The sequence below is a fragment of the Antrostomus carolinensis genome, unplaced genomic scaffold (genome assembly GCF_000700745.2).
Source record: "Antrostomus carolinensis isolate BGI_N321 unplaced genomic scaffold, ASM70074v2 scaffold27079, whole genome shotgun sequence".
In the NCBI taxonomy this organism is placed as follows: Eukaryota; Metazoa; Chordata; class Aves; order Caprimulgiformes; family Caprimulgidae; genus Antrostomus; species Antrostomus carolinensis.
This window is the reverse complement of record NW_010338303.1, coordinates 60,247-76,822: the sequence shown is the minus strand read 5'-3', so window position 1 is coordinate 76,822 and position 16,576 is coordinate 60,247. Positions and strand designations below refer to the sequence as shown.

At 51.3% G+C, this 16,576-nt stretch overlaps 1 protein-coding gene across 1 annotated transcript in view; it reads left to right on the top strand.

The window, feature by feature from the left end:
* The first annotated feature begins 12,262 nt into the window (after positions 1–12,262).
* The window catches only part of LOC104530782 (cadherin-22), a 48,463-nt gene continuing 44,149 nt past the window's right edge, over positions 12,263–16,576 (top strand). Inside the window, 1 exon segment of the mRNA XM_010175473.1 lies at positions 12,263–12,493. Within this exon segment, the coding sequence (XP_010173775.1) occupies positions 12,263–12,493 (231 nt within the window).

Below are 16,576 nucleotides of genomic sequence, written 5' to 3'. Positions count from 1 at the left end.
TTCTGTGGTACCAAGATTCCTTCCTTTCTCCCCAGGAAGAGAGGGAGGAAGTGTTTGCTCAGGAATTTCTGGAAAGTGGGAAGGTTTGGGGCTGGGGCCTCTTCTTACACATGCCAGAAAAGCCTGTGTTTAGGCAGGACAGTATTGCTTGGGTGGGGGTGGTTGATGGTGGTGGCAGCACATTTGGGAGTGGTACTCTGGCTGCTGCAGGGATGCTGCAGGGGCAGGTCTGGTAGCCTGGGTGGCTAAGGGGTGCAGATGCAGAGCAGTGGGTTTTGGCAGGATATTATTGCAGAAATAATTTTCTTATCTGTTATACTGTCTTGATTCTAATTCGTGTTTAATAAGCTCCTCTGAAAATAAGAAAGTAATTGTAACAGTTTTCTTAAGTGTGAAAGGTCAGGCTGAAATTGGTATTAAAGAGACTAATTACTCTCATTCTTCCACTTTTCTGACAGCTGCTTATTGCTGCAGACCTCGTCCTGAGGTGCTGAGGAAGCCCCTTACCTCTTCAGGCTGCTTTCAGCCTAAGGTACCTGTGACAGAAAGTTGGTGCCTGCTTCTAATCTGGGCTGTGCACAACTTGATCATCCTGTTGCACCAGAAACAAAGTACTGCTAAAGCTGCAGGTGTGAGACCTGCAGTGCAGCTCCCCCAGGACTTGTCCTGCTCTTGTCTTCCCTCATGACTTCCCCACTTCAGTGTGGGTCATCCATTGCTGACTGGGTCTTAGCCTCAAAATTACAGGGTGCTGTCCCAGGAAGAGAATTCCTCTGTCTCATGTGGTCTATAAAGAGGGGTGACATGTCTCCTGTCTTGAGAACTGAAAGATTTCCAGGGACAAAATTGCCAAGCGGATTAAAATATGTAGTGAAAAAGAGTGAGCAGCAGCAAGACCTTCCTGAAAGTGACATGTGCCTGCCATAGTACTTATTTAAGTGGAGGACTGAAGCTGAGCCTGACCTTGAACCCTGAGCAGCAAATTGCAGGAAGTTTCTTTGAGCTCTTCTGGCTCAGTATAATACCCACTTGTTATTCTCTGTAGGAATTTGGGGAGGCTTTAATGAGAGGTGGAAAGTTGCAGACAAGAAAGCTGTGAACATCTTCAATTTTCCATTTAATCACACAATATTGAATGATAAATAATTCATTCATCTGCCAAACATTTGCTTAAAAGAACCCAATTCCCTCCACATTTTTCAAGGTGTAAGAATGCCATTTTGTGGGGTTTTTAAAAATTTTAATCTGCCCTTTAACTCCCGTCCAGATGCCCACTTGTCTGGGCTATCAGCCTAGATTCCACTTGCCCTGTTTTGGGCAGCCTGGTGCTCATGCTTTTCCTTTCTTGCTGATCTCCAGGGTCCAAGGAGGTGGTAGCAGGAGGCAAGGAGGGGAGCGATGGTGGTTCCTGTGTGTGTGCCACAGGGATCAGCTGTGGTGGTGGAGGCTTGTGGGGGTTCTCTGCCCTGCTGCATGGGAGCGTTTCTAGCTCCTCATGAGGTAGGGGGGCGTAAAAGATGCGAGGCCGGTGGGAATGCAACTACTGACTCTATACAGGGCATTTGTTAAGGGAATGCAGCTATCTATCCACATCCTAAAACTGAAGACCTGCTCTGAGCTCTGGAGCTTCTTTTCCACCACAGGAGGAACTCTCCACCCCAGCAATTGTGACAGATGCTGCAATGACTGCAGATGTCTTCCCCATAACCACCATTGCTCGCACTTGGCCTCTGTGGACAAAGGGTCTCTGATGCTTTTTCTGCCGATGGTGCCATGCCTAGGGTAAGGATGTGCAGGAAGCGTGGTGGCTGGGTTGATGTCTGTGGCTGCAGGCAGGCCTCGGAGAAGCAGAAATGTCACCTTGTCCTCCTGCCCAGCTAGAGACAGGGTCTCCTTCATGTGTTCCCTTTCAGCTCCACCAGGGTGTTAACGCCAGTTTGGCACGTTCAGTTCCTGTTTGGCCAGTCTCCTGGCTCAGTCCAGTTCTTTGGAGTTTTCTTGCAATAACCTTGACTAAGATAATCTCCTGTAATTTATGGATTTTGCTTCTTACATGAGGTCCCTTGTCATTTTCTGCCAGATCGTGACTGAACTCATTGCTTGTTTTTTCCTGTTCAGGTTTTAGCAGGTTTAGGCTCGTGGCAATGGGGCTTCTCTTTTTTTGTTGTTTTCTTTTTTTTTCTCCTCTTGTTTTTTAGCTCCCCTCAGCTGTTGAGAACTCTGATTCTTCTGCCTCTGTTAACAATTCTGTTCACAAGCCTTCGAGAAGCCGGACACATACTTCACGTTTCCTTTCTCTGCTGAAGCAATTGGTGGGTCTTAGCATGCACAGTGTTTAGCACAATACAGTTTTCTTATGCAAAGGAAGACTAGCTATGCCCTGTCAGATCTGAGCGCTCAAGTGCTTTGTTTTGGTTTTTTGATAGCAGTTTAGGCAGTTTGTCAGGTTCACAGGAGAGTGTCCCCCCTGCATCCCTTGAGTCATCCCTTGGGATCAGTCTTCTCCCTCCTGTTGAGTCAGAGATGCCAGCACTCCTGATGCACGGGACTTGGTGGGGTGGCCGCAGGAGATTGCGCTGCAGGTGTTTTGCTGTGTGCCAGTGTCTGTGTCCAGCTGTGCCAGTGCTCATAGGTGTACACTGAGTTGCTGGATACCCAGGCTTTAGCACTGCATCAGATTGGCAGAGAGGGATGAAGAGGCTGGTGCTGTGTTGTCGCTGGGGTGTCAGAGCCTCTGGAACTGACTGGGGAATTGTCAGTCTAGGAAGACTTCCCCTCTGGGAAGCAGGAGGGAAACACCTTCTGCTACTGCTCCTTTGAAGCTGTGCTGAGTGTTCGTGCGTAACTGCAGCAGGATCCTGAGAGGAGCAATGGGAATGTCCCGGGAGCCAGAGGCACTGGCGTGGGGCTGGCAGAGCTGGGATGTAACAGACGGGCAATGCATGCGCCTGTGGTAAATGGCAGGAAGGGACCTGGTGTGCTCAAGGGCTCAGAAGGTGAAATTTGGAAAGGGCAAACCACAAAGAGCATAGCAGAGCAGTGGCTGCTGTCTCTGAGGTCAAGCAGTTCCCAGGCTCTGGATGTGGACAGCAATCCTCTCTGGAGCTATGGTTTCTCCCATGTGTCTGAGTTATCTCCTTAGCACCCAGAGGCAGAGCTGTGTGTGCTCGACTGGGACAGCAGTTTGTCCTGGAGGCCAGTTGCTCTGCCTGGTTATTCAGAGCCTCCGGAGAGCAGTGGTCAGCTGGCTCCTTGTCTGGGGACTGGTGCAGATGTGCCGGCCTCGCTGGTGCAGCTTACTCTGCCCAATGTGTCTCACTGCGCTCCTGCTGCAGGTCTGTTAGCTGCAGAGCGGCTCTGTGCTTCCTGTTGCTTCTTGCCTTGGCGGTGGTTTCTCCCAGGCTTGGGCAGAAGGAACCATGTATGTATTCAGAGCCACAGGAAGATGCCTTTGCCTCCGCCTCCTCTCAGAGATTGTATTTAAAAGTGAATTAAAAGTATTGTATTCACGTAGACAAGGCATGAAAATTCCATATTTGGAAAAGAATTGCTGCAGAGCGAGACCGTTATGGCTGTAGAACCGTCTTCCCTAAGGCAGACTTTGAGATTTTCTTTGCAATTAAAATTTCTTTGAAACTTGGACCAAATAAGATGAAGAAAAAAAATCTCTTGAACTTTGAAAATACTTTTTTCCAAATAATGCTTGTGTGAGAGCTATAACAAATACTGTTCCTCTCAGTATGTCTGATAGCAGAAAGTGACAACATGAGAAGTCAATAGGTTGTGGATAGCTCCTGCTCGGATGTTGCTGCACTCTTCTATTAGAAATTCTTAAGGCAGCATCAAAGGGCACAATAATTAAACTTAAAGCAACTTAAAAGGAAGGGAGAAAATGGATGTTTAGTCATACAGTCCTGGACATCGTGTAGGTAGAAATTCCTCTGGAAAAACAACTTTAGCTGGACTGCGTGCAAGTTTATCTGAGAAGAAAAGCAGAGGAAGAAGTCCCCTGCTGGGAGAATAATTCCAAGGAAACAGAAAGAGGAAACACAGATTTAATTCAAGAACAAGCATGAGTGAATTTTTACTAAGCATAATGGGCTTTCTTACCTCTTGTCAAAGCTGAGAATAGGGTGACATTAGTGAGAAAGCTTGATTTTATAATTATCTGCCTGTATTCTGTGCTCTGTATCAAGGCTGAAGACTTGCTAAGAGGCAGATTGCTATCAAGTGTTGCTTTGCACAGTCTGGGCCTGCACTTGGGATCTATTTGTCCAGTAACTGGTTACACAAGCCTTTCACTGTGTAAGTAAAAATAAAAGTAATTTAAATACCCTTCTTGGAAAACCTCTATGGTTTTGAATCCCTTGGCCACTTATCTCCAGCAAATGTGCCATTCAGATCAGTATCTCTAGCCATCTCTTGCTTGATTGGCAAAATAAATTGAGATTCTGGAAAGGACGCTGAATCAGAGGATGCCTTCTGCAGGTGTATTTTTGGCAGAGGGATGCTACAGGGGTTCCAGAGCTTGCAGTGGCAAAAGCCTGTCTAGCTTGCAGTTGCTCTCTGTGGCACCGCAGTGTTGTACAGCTTTGTTTTATATGAACATTGGGCCTTAAATGTCACATCTTTGATGGGATCTACTGTGGAATGGGAACCTGCAGTGCAGTGGCTATGGTCATAATCTGTCTTGTTGTGAGTGGGCATCCCACACCTTTGTTCTCACCAGTGCTGATGTCCCTTACAGAATTAGCAATGGGTGTTAATGTATTCCATCCAAAGACAGTTGTTTGTGGTGGCTGTGGGTACTGCAGTGGTGCAGAGGGAACTGGAGCATCAGTCCGGTTGTGGTGTTGATCCCCAGTGTTTTAACTCTGCAGACCACTCCCTGCAGGGCTGAGGGCTGTATGCCCCGACTATTCCATTGTCCAGCCCAAAGAGGAACTCGTAAAATGCCTCTTGGACGCTAGGAAGGAGCTGTGGGAAGTTATGGGGATATAGGTGGCTGCTTGCCCATGGTGCAGTGGTCCAGCGTTGGTGTGGTACTGAGATGCGTTGTCAGAAGCAGTGTGTAGGAAGAGGATGCTTGCATGTGATGTGCTTGCCATATGGCCTAGTCTGGAGTTGATAGTATCTTATGGCTGGCAAGATTGCCTCCTCCCTGGTCTCTAGATTTTGAGGAGAAGTTTGTAAAAGAAAAGAATCTTTGCCTCATCTTGTCTTACAATATCCAGTAGAGAAAGTGAGCTCCAGAGAGCCCGACTTCATGTCTTAGCCCTAGGCCTGGAGATTATGAACCATCTTGAAGCTTTGCACCAGCCTCACTAGGCTTGCATTGCCTCCATACAACAGATACTGAAAGCATGCTCTGGCCAGCCTTTTGCTCTTCCCAGAAACAGGAGCATTAAGTACATTTGAATTCTGTTAGACAGGAGGAGATGTGGTTACATGCCGTGTGCTGCACTGTAGGCAGTACTAGAGGAGAATTGCTTTTGAAGTAATTGCAGGCTTTTTGCTGCCCCATCTCCCAGCAAGGTCTGTCTGAGGCTGGGCTGTCATGCTGCCCACGTTCTCGGGTGTGAGGCTCCCCATGGATGCAGAATCGGCGCTGGCACTCATGTGGTCCCCAGAGCTGCTGTTGTGGTTGCATGTGGCCTCAGCTGTTCCCTTATGGGTGTCACAGCTGGCACATGTGGATGGTACTGGACCCTGTGCTGAGCTCCTTGGTCTCTGCTGTTGTTGCTGCATGCAGGAGATGGCAGAGTTGCCCTTTGGGCCCACCCTCTGAGCTGGTAGAGGCACACTGGGGTCGGGAGGTGCTGGGCAGAGAATGGAGAGGCCTGGTTGGTGCTGGAGGTCTGTCCTGCAGATTGGAGGGAGTCTCCAGGTAGACTTGCATGTCTGGGGAAGGAACTGGTGTGAAGCTGTGCTCTTCTTGCTGCTCCAACAGCAAGGTGTGTCTGGCTGCTTGCTGGGAGCCTAGCAGGACCTTTTGTCAATCTAACTCCAATCGTGGGTCATCTCCAAAGATGCTGTAGTCCTGCATGTTGGAAGCAGCACTGCAAATGGCTGACAAGGCTGCATCTGTGCTCTACGTCCATCTCCAACCTGCCTCTTGCACCTCCCTGTGCTCTTCTCTCCTCCCTTTCTGCATAGTAGCTATGCTCAGTGCCAAAGCTGACAGAACAGTGCTGGACAAGCATGGCTTCCTTGTGACTGTGGTGAGAGATACCAGGTCCAGACCTTGGGATGTTGCAGCCCACAGCTCTTCCCTGCCCTCCCTTTGTCATTGTGTGGTCTGCCCTTGGGAAGCCAGTGGGGAGCACAGTGTGAGGAGCAACTGTCCAGCAGCACAGGAGTCCACAAGCTCCCAGTTTTCATCTGTGAGGTTGGGCTTCTGCATGTGTGTGCTGGAAGCAACTGCTTGCACCTGTCTGGAGACTGTCCCAGCTGTGCTACTCCTTCCTTGTGGTTACTGGGTAATGGGTCTGGAGCTGGCTAACTGATACTCCCAGTTTGAATTCATTGTGCAGACAGCTAACTGAGCAATGAGGGCTGTGCCCAGGACCATGGGGGTCAGGAGTGAGCGATTGTCTCTGACCAGCGACCTTGCTGCTCCAGCCTCCATCTCCTCATGTCCTTTGGGGTGTGGGTATGCCATGGAAAAGCAGGCAAAGGCCCAAACTTTAAGGAGCTCCTGTCTTGTGCGTGGTATTCATTCTGTGGCTCTGCCTTCCCAAGGGTGGCACAAGCAGTGCCTCACTGTTGCTTTACTCCCCAGCTTTTGTAGCATCCTTATGGCTGTTCCAGAGAGACAGAGCAGTCCCAGTGCTCGTGCAGGTGGTTCATGCAGCTCTACTGGGAAGTGCTAAGGAGCCAAGGCAGTGCATCCAGGCTGCATTAGATGAGACAGCAAGCTGGGGTGGAGGAGGGAGGGCTCTCCTTTTGCTCTTTTGTGTCTTTCATAGCTGATAGGAAGCTCTGCACTTTCTGCTGGTTATAAGGGCCTGTCTCAGAGGAACGGTGCTGGTGTGGCAGCCCTTCCCATAGAGCTGCAGGCACAGGGAGCACTGTGTGAGCTCCCAGGGTGCTCACCTGGCCTCTGGTTGGGATCACCCCTTCCTGGGCTCCCGGGGCACTACTGCCCTGGCTCTGGGACTGCAGCCATGTCAGGCAATAGTACCTTTTGGAGGTGTAGGGCTGTAATGTATCAGGCAGTGCTGTCTTCGTGTGCTGTTGCCTGCCTCCATCTTCCCCCTCCCCTTGCCTGCTCTCCCCTGCATCAGCCTGCATTTGTAACATGAAATAAATATTGACACGGACGGGATGCTATTCAATTTGTCCTGATCACTGGGCTGCGGTGAGTTCTGACAGAGCACAGTGTAAAACATAAGCTCAGGATGTAATTTCTACTGTCAACATGATGTACAGTACAGCTGTGCCAAATACACACCAACAAACTGCACAGGCTCTTGTGGGGAGGGGAGCGGGGGAGTTGTGTGGATAATTGAGGAGTGAGGATGACAGAGCAGCAGAAGGGAAGGCATCACCTGGGCCCAGGGCAATGCGAGAGCCCCGTGCTTCGTTGCACGTGTGGAAGCCTGCCTAGCGCAGCAGTGCCTGGGCTGACTGCCTGTGGGTGCATGTATGCTGAGCACCTGCAGCCGCACGCTGCTGCCTGCTTGGGATGCTGTGCCGCGGGCTGGTGCTTGCTGCAGCAGCAACAGCTCCCACTAGTTATTTACAGCTCCGCTGCTCACGTGTGGCAGAGAGAAGTGGCACTTCCAGCTGTTGGTGAAAGGTCCTCAATAACACAGGGAAATAAATGTTGTGCTAGTCTTGATTCCTGTGCACAGGACCTTCTGTGGTGCTTTGCAGCCCTGGGGTGCTCTGAATCCTGCAGAAGCATGTGCAAGGGGGATGCTCGGTCTGGAAGCATGTGCAAGCAGCATGTGCAAGCCCTTGGGTCTACTGCCTCTGGAAGAGGTCTCTGATGTGACAGCCAGGAAGAAAGGTGTGCACACTGAGAAGAGACATGACACTGACCCTAGCTGTGGCCTGAAGATATGACAGCAGAGAGACAGGCTGAGAATTTATGGGTGGATAAGAAAAATCCAGTCTGTGGGAATGAGCCTTGCCACAGGTGTGTCTCTGCACCAGTGTTTCTAGGTGACTCTTGGTACCAAGGGCTGGAGCTCTCAATAAGTTGTATAGATGGGCTTTGCAGCCTCACACCGCCCTTGTTGCTGCCTGTAGGAAGAGCACGTGAACAGCTCAGCTGAGTGCAGCTGCTGGGACATGAGACAGCCACCAGCAAGCCACATTAGTTCAGTCGTAATAGTACGATGAGAAATCTGTTAAATGCAAAAAGCAGCATAATGGCTGAGACTCTAAACACGAGGTTGTGGTTCCCACAGCAACGGCAGCCCAGCCCATGGATGCCCAGTGGGACTCTGCTCTTTGTGGCAGTAGCTGCTCTGTGGAGAGCTCAGATGCAACAGGGCTGAGCAAGTTGCCTTGGGAACTGTGGGCCAGCTTGTCTGCCAGCCGAGGAGCAGCTCTGCTGGAGCTGTGCTGGCCCACTGCGGCATCTTTTGCCCTCGCTTCCTCTCCTCTGCCTTGCTTTAGTGTGTGCATTTAAATTGTTGCTTTTACTGGTTCATTGATACTGTTTAGGATTTAGCTGCTTCCATTTATATGCTGTACCTCTGGCAAGGCTGAAAGAAAAGGTGCAGTGCCTGTTTCTGAGTGAGCAGCAGTGCCATCCTTGCGTGTGCACAGGGCTGGCTCCAGGACGTGGCTTCAGCTCCTCAGGTCACGAAGGAAATGGGCAGCTTGCAGCTGCTGCTTAGGTGTGGGATGGTGTGATGAGGGGAATGAGGATGACCCCAGCTGCCCTCAGGGAGCCAGTACTGATACTGTCTGCCAGCTGGGTGCCCTGAGCACTCCGTGCTGCCTTCGTGCCAGCTCGGAGCCCTTGGGTGCTGACATTACTCATGGTGGCTGGATTTGCACCACTGAGCTGACTTACTTTCAGACTCCACACCTGCTCAGGATTGTCTTCGGTGGTTGTAGAACTGCTCTTTGGCAGTGGTATTGCTGCTTTATCAGGCTTCTGACAGGGCTTTATAAACCAGTGTGGAGTAGCCCGGATGGCAAGGAGAGAGTGTCAAGGTGGGCAGAGTGGGAGACCAGCAGCTGGTGACTGCCTCTCCCCAAGGCTCTGCTTCCACAGTAGTCCTTGAGAACATGTGAAAATCAACTGTTTAAGTTCTCTTTCTGGCAGCTGCATTTACCAGGTACAACTCATTTGTACTCAGACTTTGGACACATCTGAGATGTTGCCCATGAAAGTGCTGCAGAGTGGCAAGGGCAGGGATGCTGGATAGGGTGATAAGGGTGTTCTCACACTTACTGTTTGCCCCAGGTGCTGGCCTGAAGCTCTTGCTCTGGCACAGCTTGTGCTGTTCAGTTTATTGGCATCTCTCACTGTCTGGGCAATTTACTCCAAAATAGCCACAAGTTTCTCAGATGTGAGAAATTTGAGACATGCTGTTTGTGGCAGTGGTGCGCTATATGGCGTTATATGTATCTTGTTTATATCCATGAAAGTGTGTTAAACAGGTTTGTATGTGTCCTATTATTGTCATTGTGAGTGTCTTGCTCTGAAGTCTGCTGCAGGTGGGGCAGCCTCAGCTCCATTGCTCCAGAGCGTAGACCTTTGTATGTGTGTTTGATCAGTGAAGGCTGTAGTTAATATTACCCTGTGAGACCTCTAACAGTGGGAAGGAACAACTCAGTCCATCACCCATCTACGGGTCATCTCACTGCCATAGGTATAGCCTCCAATGTTAAATATTTTGATGTTTGATGATGGGGGTTTTCACCAGGTTGATGAGTAGCTGGCCCTTCGGGAGCAGTGGCAGGAATGGCGTCTGTGTGGGGAGGCCTGACTGCAAGAGGGAGTTGTGCCATTGCCAGCAACCTTACGTGGCTGGTGTGGAGATGTCTTAGTAACAAATGGTCTGGCAGGGAAAAGAGGTGGGGAGGAGTGTTAGTGCTTCTGTACCATGATTGCTAACATAAAAATACACTGGAGACCCTGTGCTGCTTGGAGCATGAAGTGTACAGGGCTTGCGCGTGTGACAGATTGACATGTGCATGTGGAATATAGCATGTGTACATGGAAGGGAAAACATACGTGTACACCCAAATCATGCACAAATATGAACAAAAGAGAGGACTGGTGTGTATGAGCACTCTTAGCTGTGCATGGGATGGAACATGAGTGTAAGCCCTTGTGTGTGAATAGGTTTGTGCACGCTGCATGACACACTACCTGTGAACCATGAATAGGCAGTGCAGAATGATGCCTGGCACTAATGCCCCATGTTTCTTAGTAAGTGTTTGTACAGACAGGCAAATGCAGAAATGACAGTGCAGCTCACTGGATGCTTTGGGAAACTGCCTTGTTGATGCAGTCACACTAGGGGAATGGCAAGTGCAAGGAAGAGTTGGGGAAATATTTGCCAGCTGCCCCTGCTACAAACTGCTCTGGCTGTTTAGAATCATGCAGGGGACTGTGCGGAGCACAGTCCAGTTCCCCTTCTAGAGGGAGTAGGTAGCTATTGAGTCCAGGGTTGTCCTCCTTTCCATTTATCATCTTTCCGACTCCTATTTAGAGTACCTGATGACAAGAGATTAATTCTGTGAACTGGTGGAGATGTGTGTGTTTCATGAGCAGTTCTGGCTATGGCTGGTGTCACAGAGCTCTGGTAGAAGCTCAGGGTGCTGGTGCAGGGAGAGATGGATGTTGCATACCTATCCCCATCTCATGATCAGGTCTCTTCTTTGCAAGTGCTCACTGTATGCAACCTACCCTTGGCCACAGGTCTCGGGTCTCTATACTTAGTGCCTTGTGAGTGTCTTGAAGCTTACTCCAGAGCCCTTTGTTACACTGTTGGCTTTAACATCAGCCAGGTGGTGAGTCCTCAAACAGATGCTTTTCTGCTAGCCCATGGCCACAGAAGCACAATGCCAGGAAAACTTCTGCCAGGAAGACTAACAGCAGTGGCTGGACAGCCAGCACCTTGCACTGTCAGGTGAGCCTTGTCTGCATACACAGGACCGGTGTGGTCTGGCTCTGTGCAGAGACAGCAGCAGCTGTGCAGTGCTTGAGGTGCTGCCTATATGCCTTCTGCTGGCACGGGCAGTGATGACCCCCAGCCCAGAGACCTCTCTCCCCACGGCAATCCAGGCAGTGTGGTGAGGAGGTGCAATCAGCAGTGGGGCTTCTGGGTCTTGGAGGCCCTGTGGGAGCAAATGTCCATAGTGATGAGAGCTCTGCAGCTTGCTGCCCTTCCTTCTGGGGTCCCTGCTTTAGCAGGACCTGCAGGTCTGGGCTCTGCTGTGGGGCACCTGGGGCAGGGCAGGGTGGGAGATACTGACCAAGGCTGTAGGGGCAGCACAGGGAAGGCACAGGGTCCCGCTCTCACACCAGCACTGATACGTTGGCCTTTTCCAGGGTCCTGGGGATGCTGCCAGCTGTCCCGCACCTCCATGTGTGAGCCAGCAGAGGATGGAAGTGACTGGCATCAGCTGGGAAAAGGACCCTTCACCAGGTGCTGGGGTATCACCCGCCTGAAGATGGGAGTTACAAATGGGCTTGTGAACTGCACGTGCGGCACAAACGCCTGTGCTGCCAGACTCCTCGTGCAGTAGTCTGGGGCCACTGCAAGACAGGCAGATGTTGGCTACAGCAGCTCATCCTGTTAACTCCTCTGTGAAACCATACGTGGAAAAGCTTCCTTTCTCTTCCTGTGAATGACGACCACGGGTGCCCGTGCCCCACACATCGCTGCAGAGCTCCCTGCCCGGTGGTGGGGTGGACAACAGGCTGCACGTGACCCTGCTCCCCAGTAAGAACAGTGGCAGCCAAGCACGGAGCTGTGCAGCTCTGTCCCTGGGGACAAATGCCAGCTGACAGACTCTTCTCTGGAGACCCAGGAGCAGCCTGCGAGGCACCAGCGCTGACTGCACCAGCGCTAGCAGCGGGTGGTCCGGGACGCCTCTTGTCACATATGTGACTCCAACCTGCTGGAACGGGAGTGCTCCAACTGCAGGACCAAACATGCAGCAGGGATGAGGACGCTCTGCATTGACAGATGAGCCCCATGCTGCTGGTGTGGACTTTTCTCCTCTTCCCTAAAGGATGCTAATTGCCTGTCCGAAAGCTGCTGCCTATGCAGCCTCCTAGAGTGCAATGGCAAAGGGTCTGCAGGGCTTCTCGTGGACCATGCTGCTGCTGTTCTATGCCATCCAGGAGCTGGGGGCCTGGGCCACACGCACTGTGGTGGAGGACCCTGGCCTAGGGCAGCCAGGGGACCCCGCGCTGCTGGCCAGTGGGCGAGTGAAGCGTGGCTGGGTCTGGAATCAATTCTTTGTGGTGGAGGAGTACACGGGCACGGAGCCACTGTACGTGGGGAAGGTAAGGTAACCATGTATCTCCATGGGGCAGACCAGGGCGTGCTGGTGGTGCGCTCCAGCCTGGCAGGGAAGAAGGGCCTGTGTGAGGGTTGCTCCTGGGGGCCTGGTTGGAGAACCACTTCATGGACTGGGATGGTAGGAGCCTGGTCCCTGCTGGGGGTGGTGAGGTTAATGTGCTCCCAGAGACACGAGGGAAGGAGCACACCAAAACTCACATTTGTGTTCTTCCAGCTGTGTGCTGGGTTCCCATGGTGTTTGCAGTGGGGGCAAGAAGGGATGCAGCTCTAGGTGTTGTGAGGGCAGTCGGGAAGGCTCAGTGCCATCTCTGGGGCTGGAGCAGATGTGCAGACCGGGCAGGACAGGCACCTGCTCACGCTGGTCCCTGCCATGTCTTGGGAGCCAAAACGCTGCTGTCGACACCAAGGGCCTTCTTACCCCAGCAGTTGCTGCCATGGGTGCAACCCTGACTTCCTGAAGGTGGTTGGTCCATGGTCCTGCAGCCCTTTCAGCATGGAGGTAGTGTGCTGGGTTTTGTTCTGTGGCCTCTCGCTGTAGCTCCCTCCTGGTCCTGGAAGGACTGTGCTCTGTTGGACCTGCTGTTTCCTAGATAATTATCTTCACAGACTGGAGCTGGCAGAGGAGATGTCCCACTCTAGCTGTGGCATGGAAATCCTGCTTGTTTGTGGCCAGGGCAAGGTTTTGGCAGGATTTCTGTATCTCAGGCTGGCCTGCACAGCATGGTGTGGGAAGTGCTTGGTGTGGGTGTGCAGGGCTTGGAAGGACCCTGAGGACCAGCACTGGTGATAACAGCTTCCCTGGGCCTTGCCAGGAGCTGTCCCCATCAGGCCTGCACCGCGGGTGCTCCTGGGTGCTGGCTGGGAGCTGCGCTGTGTTACTATGCTGCTTCCAGGGCTGGACCCTCGCTGGCCTTCACACAGGCAGTGGCACCAACAGACCTTCAGGGAGAGGTGCTGGGAGGTTTTGGACTCGTAACCAGCGTGTCCTGCTGTCAGAAGGTGTGATGACAGTCACTGGAGCACGCTGGTCTCCTGATCTTCCTTCTCTGCAAAGGGGTGGCTATTTGTGCTGTTCTGGCTCTTGCCGTTGCTCACGTGCCCTGTGGAGAGGAGCACTGGCAAACCTGGAGCTGCTGGCAGATAGCAACGCCTTGCTGGGCAGGACTGGGTCTGTCCTTGGGACCTAGCTGCTTCCCTGGTGTCTGACCTCCTGGGGTGTGGGGAGGCTGGATGTGGACCTCTGCTACTTCCACTCCTGGTGTCCTGAGGCTGAAGGAGCATTTTGCCTTGGGGTTGCTGGGCTTTGTCCTTTTCTAGGAGCTGTGGAGAAGCTGTCCTGTGGCTCCTGTGAGTTGAGAGGATGTGTTGTTTGTATACTGATGAAGGCAGTGCTGGCTGTTGAGACCAGTCAGGGGAGCATGCTGCAAGCCAACTAGAGCTGCCCCTACGTGGCCTGGGCTCTCCCCAGAGGAAAATGCCCAAGAGCTTGTGCAGCAGGGCTGTCTGATGGCCTCATCTGTCTGGTCATGAGTCTGGAGGAGGCTTGAAAATGGGCTTCCTGGCTAGGGGCCAGCTGGGATTTCAGTGGTGATTTGTGTCCATTTCAGAGGACACTCGAAGCCATGCTCCTCCACCACGACGTTTTACGACGCTCGATGCAGTTACAGCTAATTCACAGCTCCCCTGGGAAGCGACTCGAAGCATCAGGCCCTGTCAAACTCAGGAGGTAGCCTAGCAACTGCCTCATCTCCAAAACAAGCCCAGGAACCTACAACTAACCTATTTTACAGCCCTTTTCCACATCATTCACTGCATTGCCCACCCCACTTGGAATAAGCAGCCAGCCTGCACTGACATCCATTCTATGTGGATATTGCTCCTGAGGGCTGAAAGCAACCAGGGGCCAGGCTTTTCCCTGGGCTTGGGAGAAGCTGAGGTGCCCGCCTCGGGTGGCCAAGGCTGGGGTGGCCCCCGGCTTCCCAGGGCAGTGTGCCAGCCCTCCCAGCACAGCCTGTGGGTCCAGGACCCAACAGCTCCCTGCAATGTAGCTGCCCTCCATGGATGCCTCTTGCACACCTACGTGTACTTTAGGAAGGGCTGATACCATTTCCATAAAATCTGGGTTCTCTAGCTAATCCTTCTTCTGAACTGTAATTTCCCCTGAGGCTGCTGTCAGTTTGATGTGGATTTTGTTGGGTTTTTTTTAAACAGAATTATGGGGTCAGCACTAGTTACAAACTTCTGTATGTGGACAGATCTATTTTAGATAGAGGAGAGGATTAAAGGGAAAAAAGCAGATTTAATTAAGTTGCTAATATTTAAAGAAAATTGATGAACTCAGGCTTTATGAGTTGGAGCAAACAGAGTGCGCCTTTATTACGGGCTAGTTTTTATTTGATTTTCTTTCTTTTTCAGCCCCAGAGTAATTTTTTGTTTGTATATCTGCTTTCTTTTTAATCTCTTTTAATAAGGAATATGCACCTCTGTTCACATTTAATTTTGATTTAATTATTAGTAAGTAATGAATGGCTTCATAATATTCCTGGTTGTAGCCTTTTAGGACAAGGGAACTATTTTCCTGTTTAACAGACTGAATGGATCAGCCTTTTCTCCACCTTCCCAACGGCGCTGGCGGCTGTGGATGCTCTTGTCCTCAGCACTGCGGGCGCCCTGAGCTGGGGTGTGCTCAGGGGAAGGCACAGTGGGTTCCCGGGGGGACACGGGTCCATGCCATACCAGGGCTGCCCCGTGTCGCCTGCTGCCATGCCCGGTGGCAGCCGGGGTCCCCAAGCCTGTGCGGGAGCATCGTAGTCTCTGAGCCTGCCCAGCCGGGATGGACAGGAGGGAGCATCCCTGGGGTGTGCTCTGGGCCACTGGCGTCTCCTCGGATGTCTCTAGTCTCGTTATCCAGCCCTCCCCCATTAGTTGTTGTTTAGTCAAACAGCACAGATTTAGCTCCTTTAATCTTCCCTTGTAAATCAATCTCTACAGCCCCTTGAGCCCAGGCTCCATTTTTCTTCCTAGTGTTGCAGTTTGCAGGGATGCTGGTGCCTGCTCGGAGTAGTTAGTGATGAGCAAATAAATAAAGAGGATGTGTTGAGAGCTCCATGTGGTTCTGGGGAGAGGTGCTGGGTGGTTTATCTCTGGCCTAACTATTAGTTGCAAGCCTGGTGTTCAGCAGAAAAAGAGAGGCTTCTGTTACCTGCACTGTACAGATGAGGTGCACCTTTTTATTTCTGATAAAGCTTGGTCTCCAGTGGAGCAGTAGTGAACATCAGGAAGAGGACTATAAAGTGGAGGGGGCAGCCAGCAAGGAGGGCTGGGCAGGATGGCCAGGGCAGGATGCTCCTGCAGACTATCCCTGCGGGCACTTTCCGAGCAGGTCTGCGATTAAGTGGTGGTCCCAGAGCTCTGCTGGGCTCACAGCCCTGTTTGCTAGTGAGTGAAGGTCTCCTTCCCAGGCAGCCTTGGGAGATGTTTCAATGTATGCAGTAATATGCGAATGTTGTGTAAAATGAATTGAATTGTCTAAGCATGGGCCCCTCACTCATGAAATAAATATATAAACTGTATCTAACAAGACAAATATAATGAAGGGGTCGTAAAAAAGAAGCAGCTCTGGTATAAATTCTTGCTGGTAGAGCTGAATGTCTGAAAGGTGGATTATAGAACCGCAGTTTGGAAGATTGAATGGCCCATAAACATTTTCATATTTCATTAGCCGATTAATGGACTACTTTTTTTCTTTTTTTTTTGGGGGGGGGATTAAAAAAACCTTGCATGCTATGTCAACTGATTCTAAGCAGAAATTCTAGGAAGCAAATGAAAGCATCTGATGAAACCTTTCCGGCGGGCTGTCCTGTTATGGATTGTCCCCATTAATGCCCATGCCGCTCTCTGTCAAGATGCATTCTGCCTGTCCAGTTACTGTTAATAGATTTCTCATAAGTGGCTGGATTGTAAAAACCTCGTAACTCAGTTTAATGCCACCAATAAAATTATCTCTGGACGTCTGGCCTGGATTCCAGTCAGCTCTTGATCTGTGGGGAGCTGCTGTTTACCCTTTCTTTCCC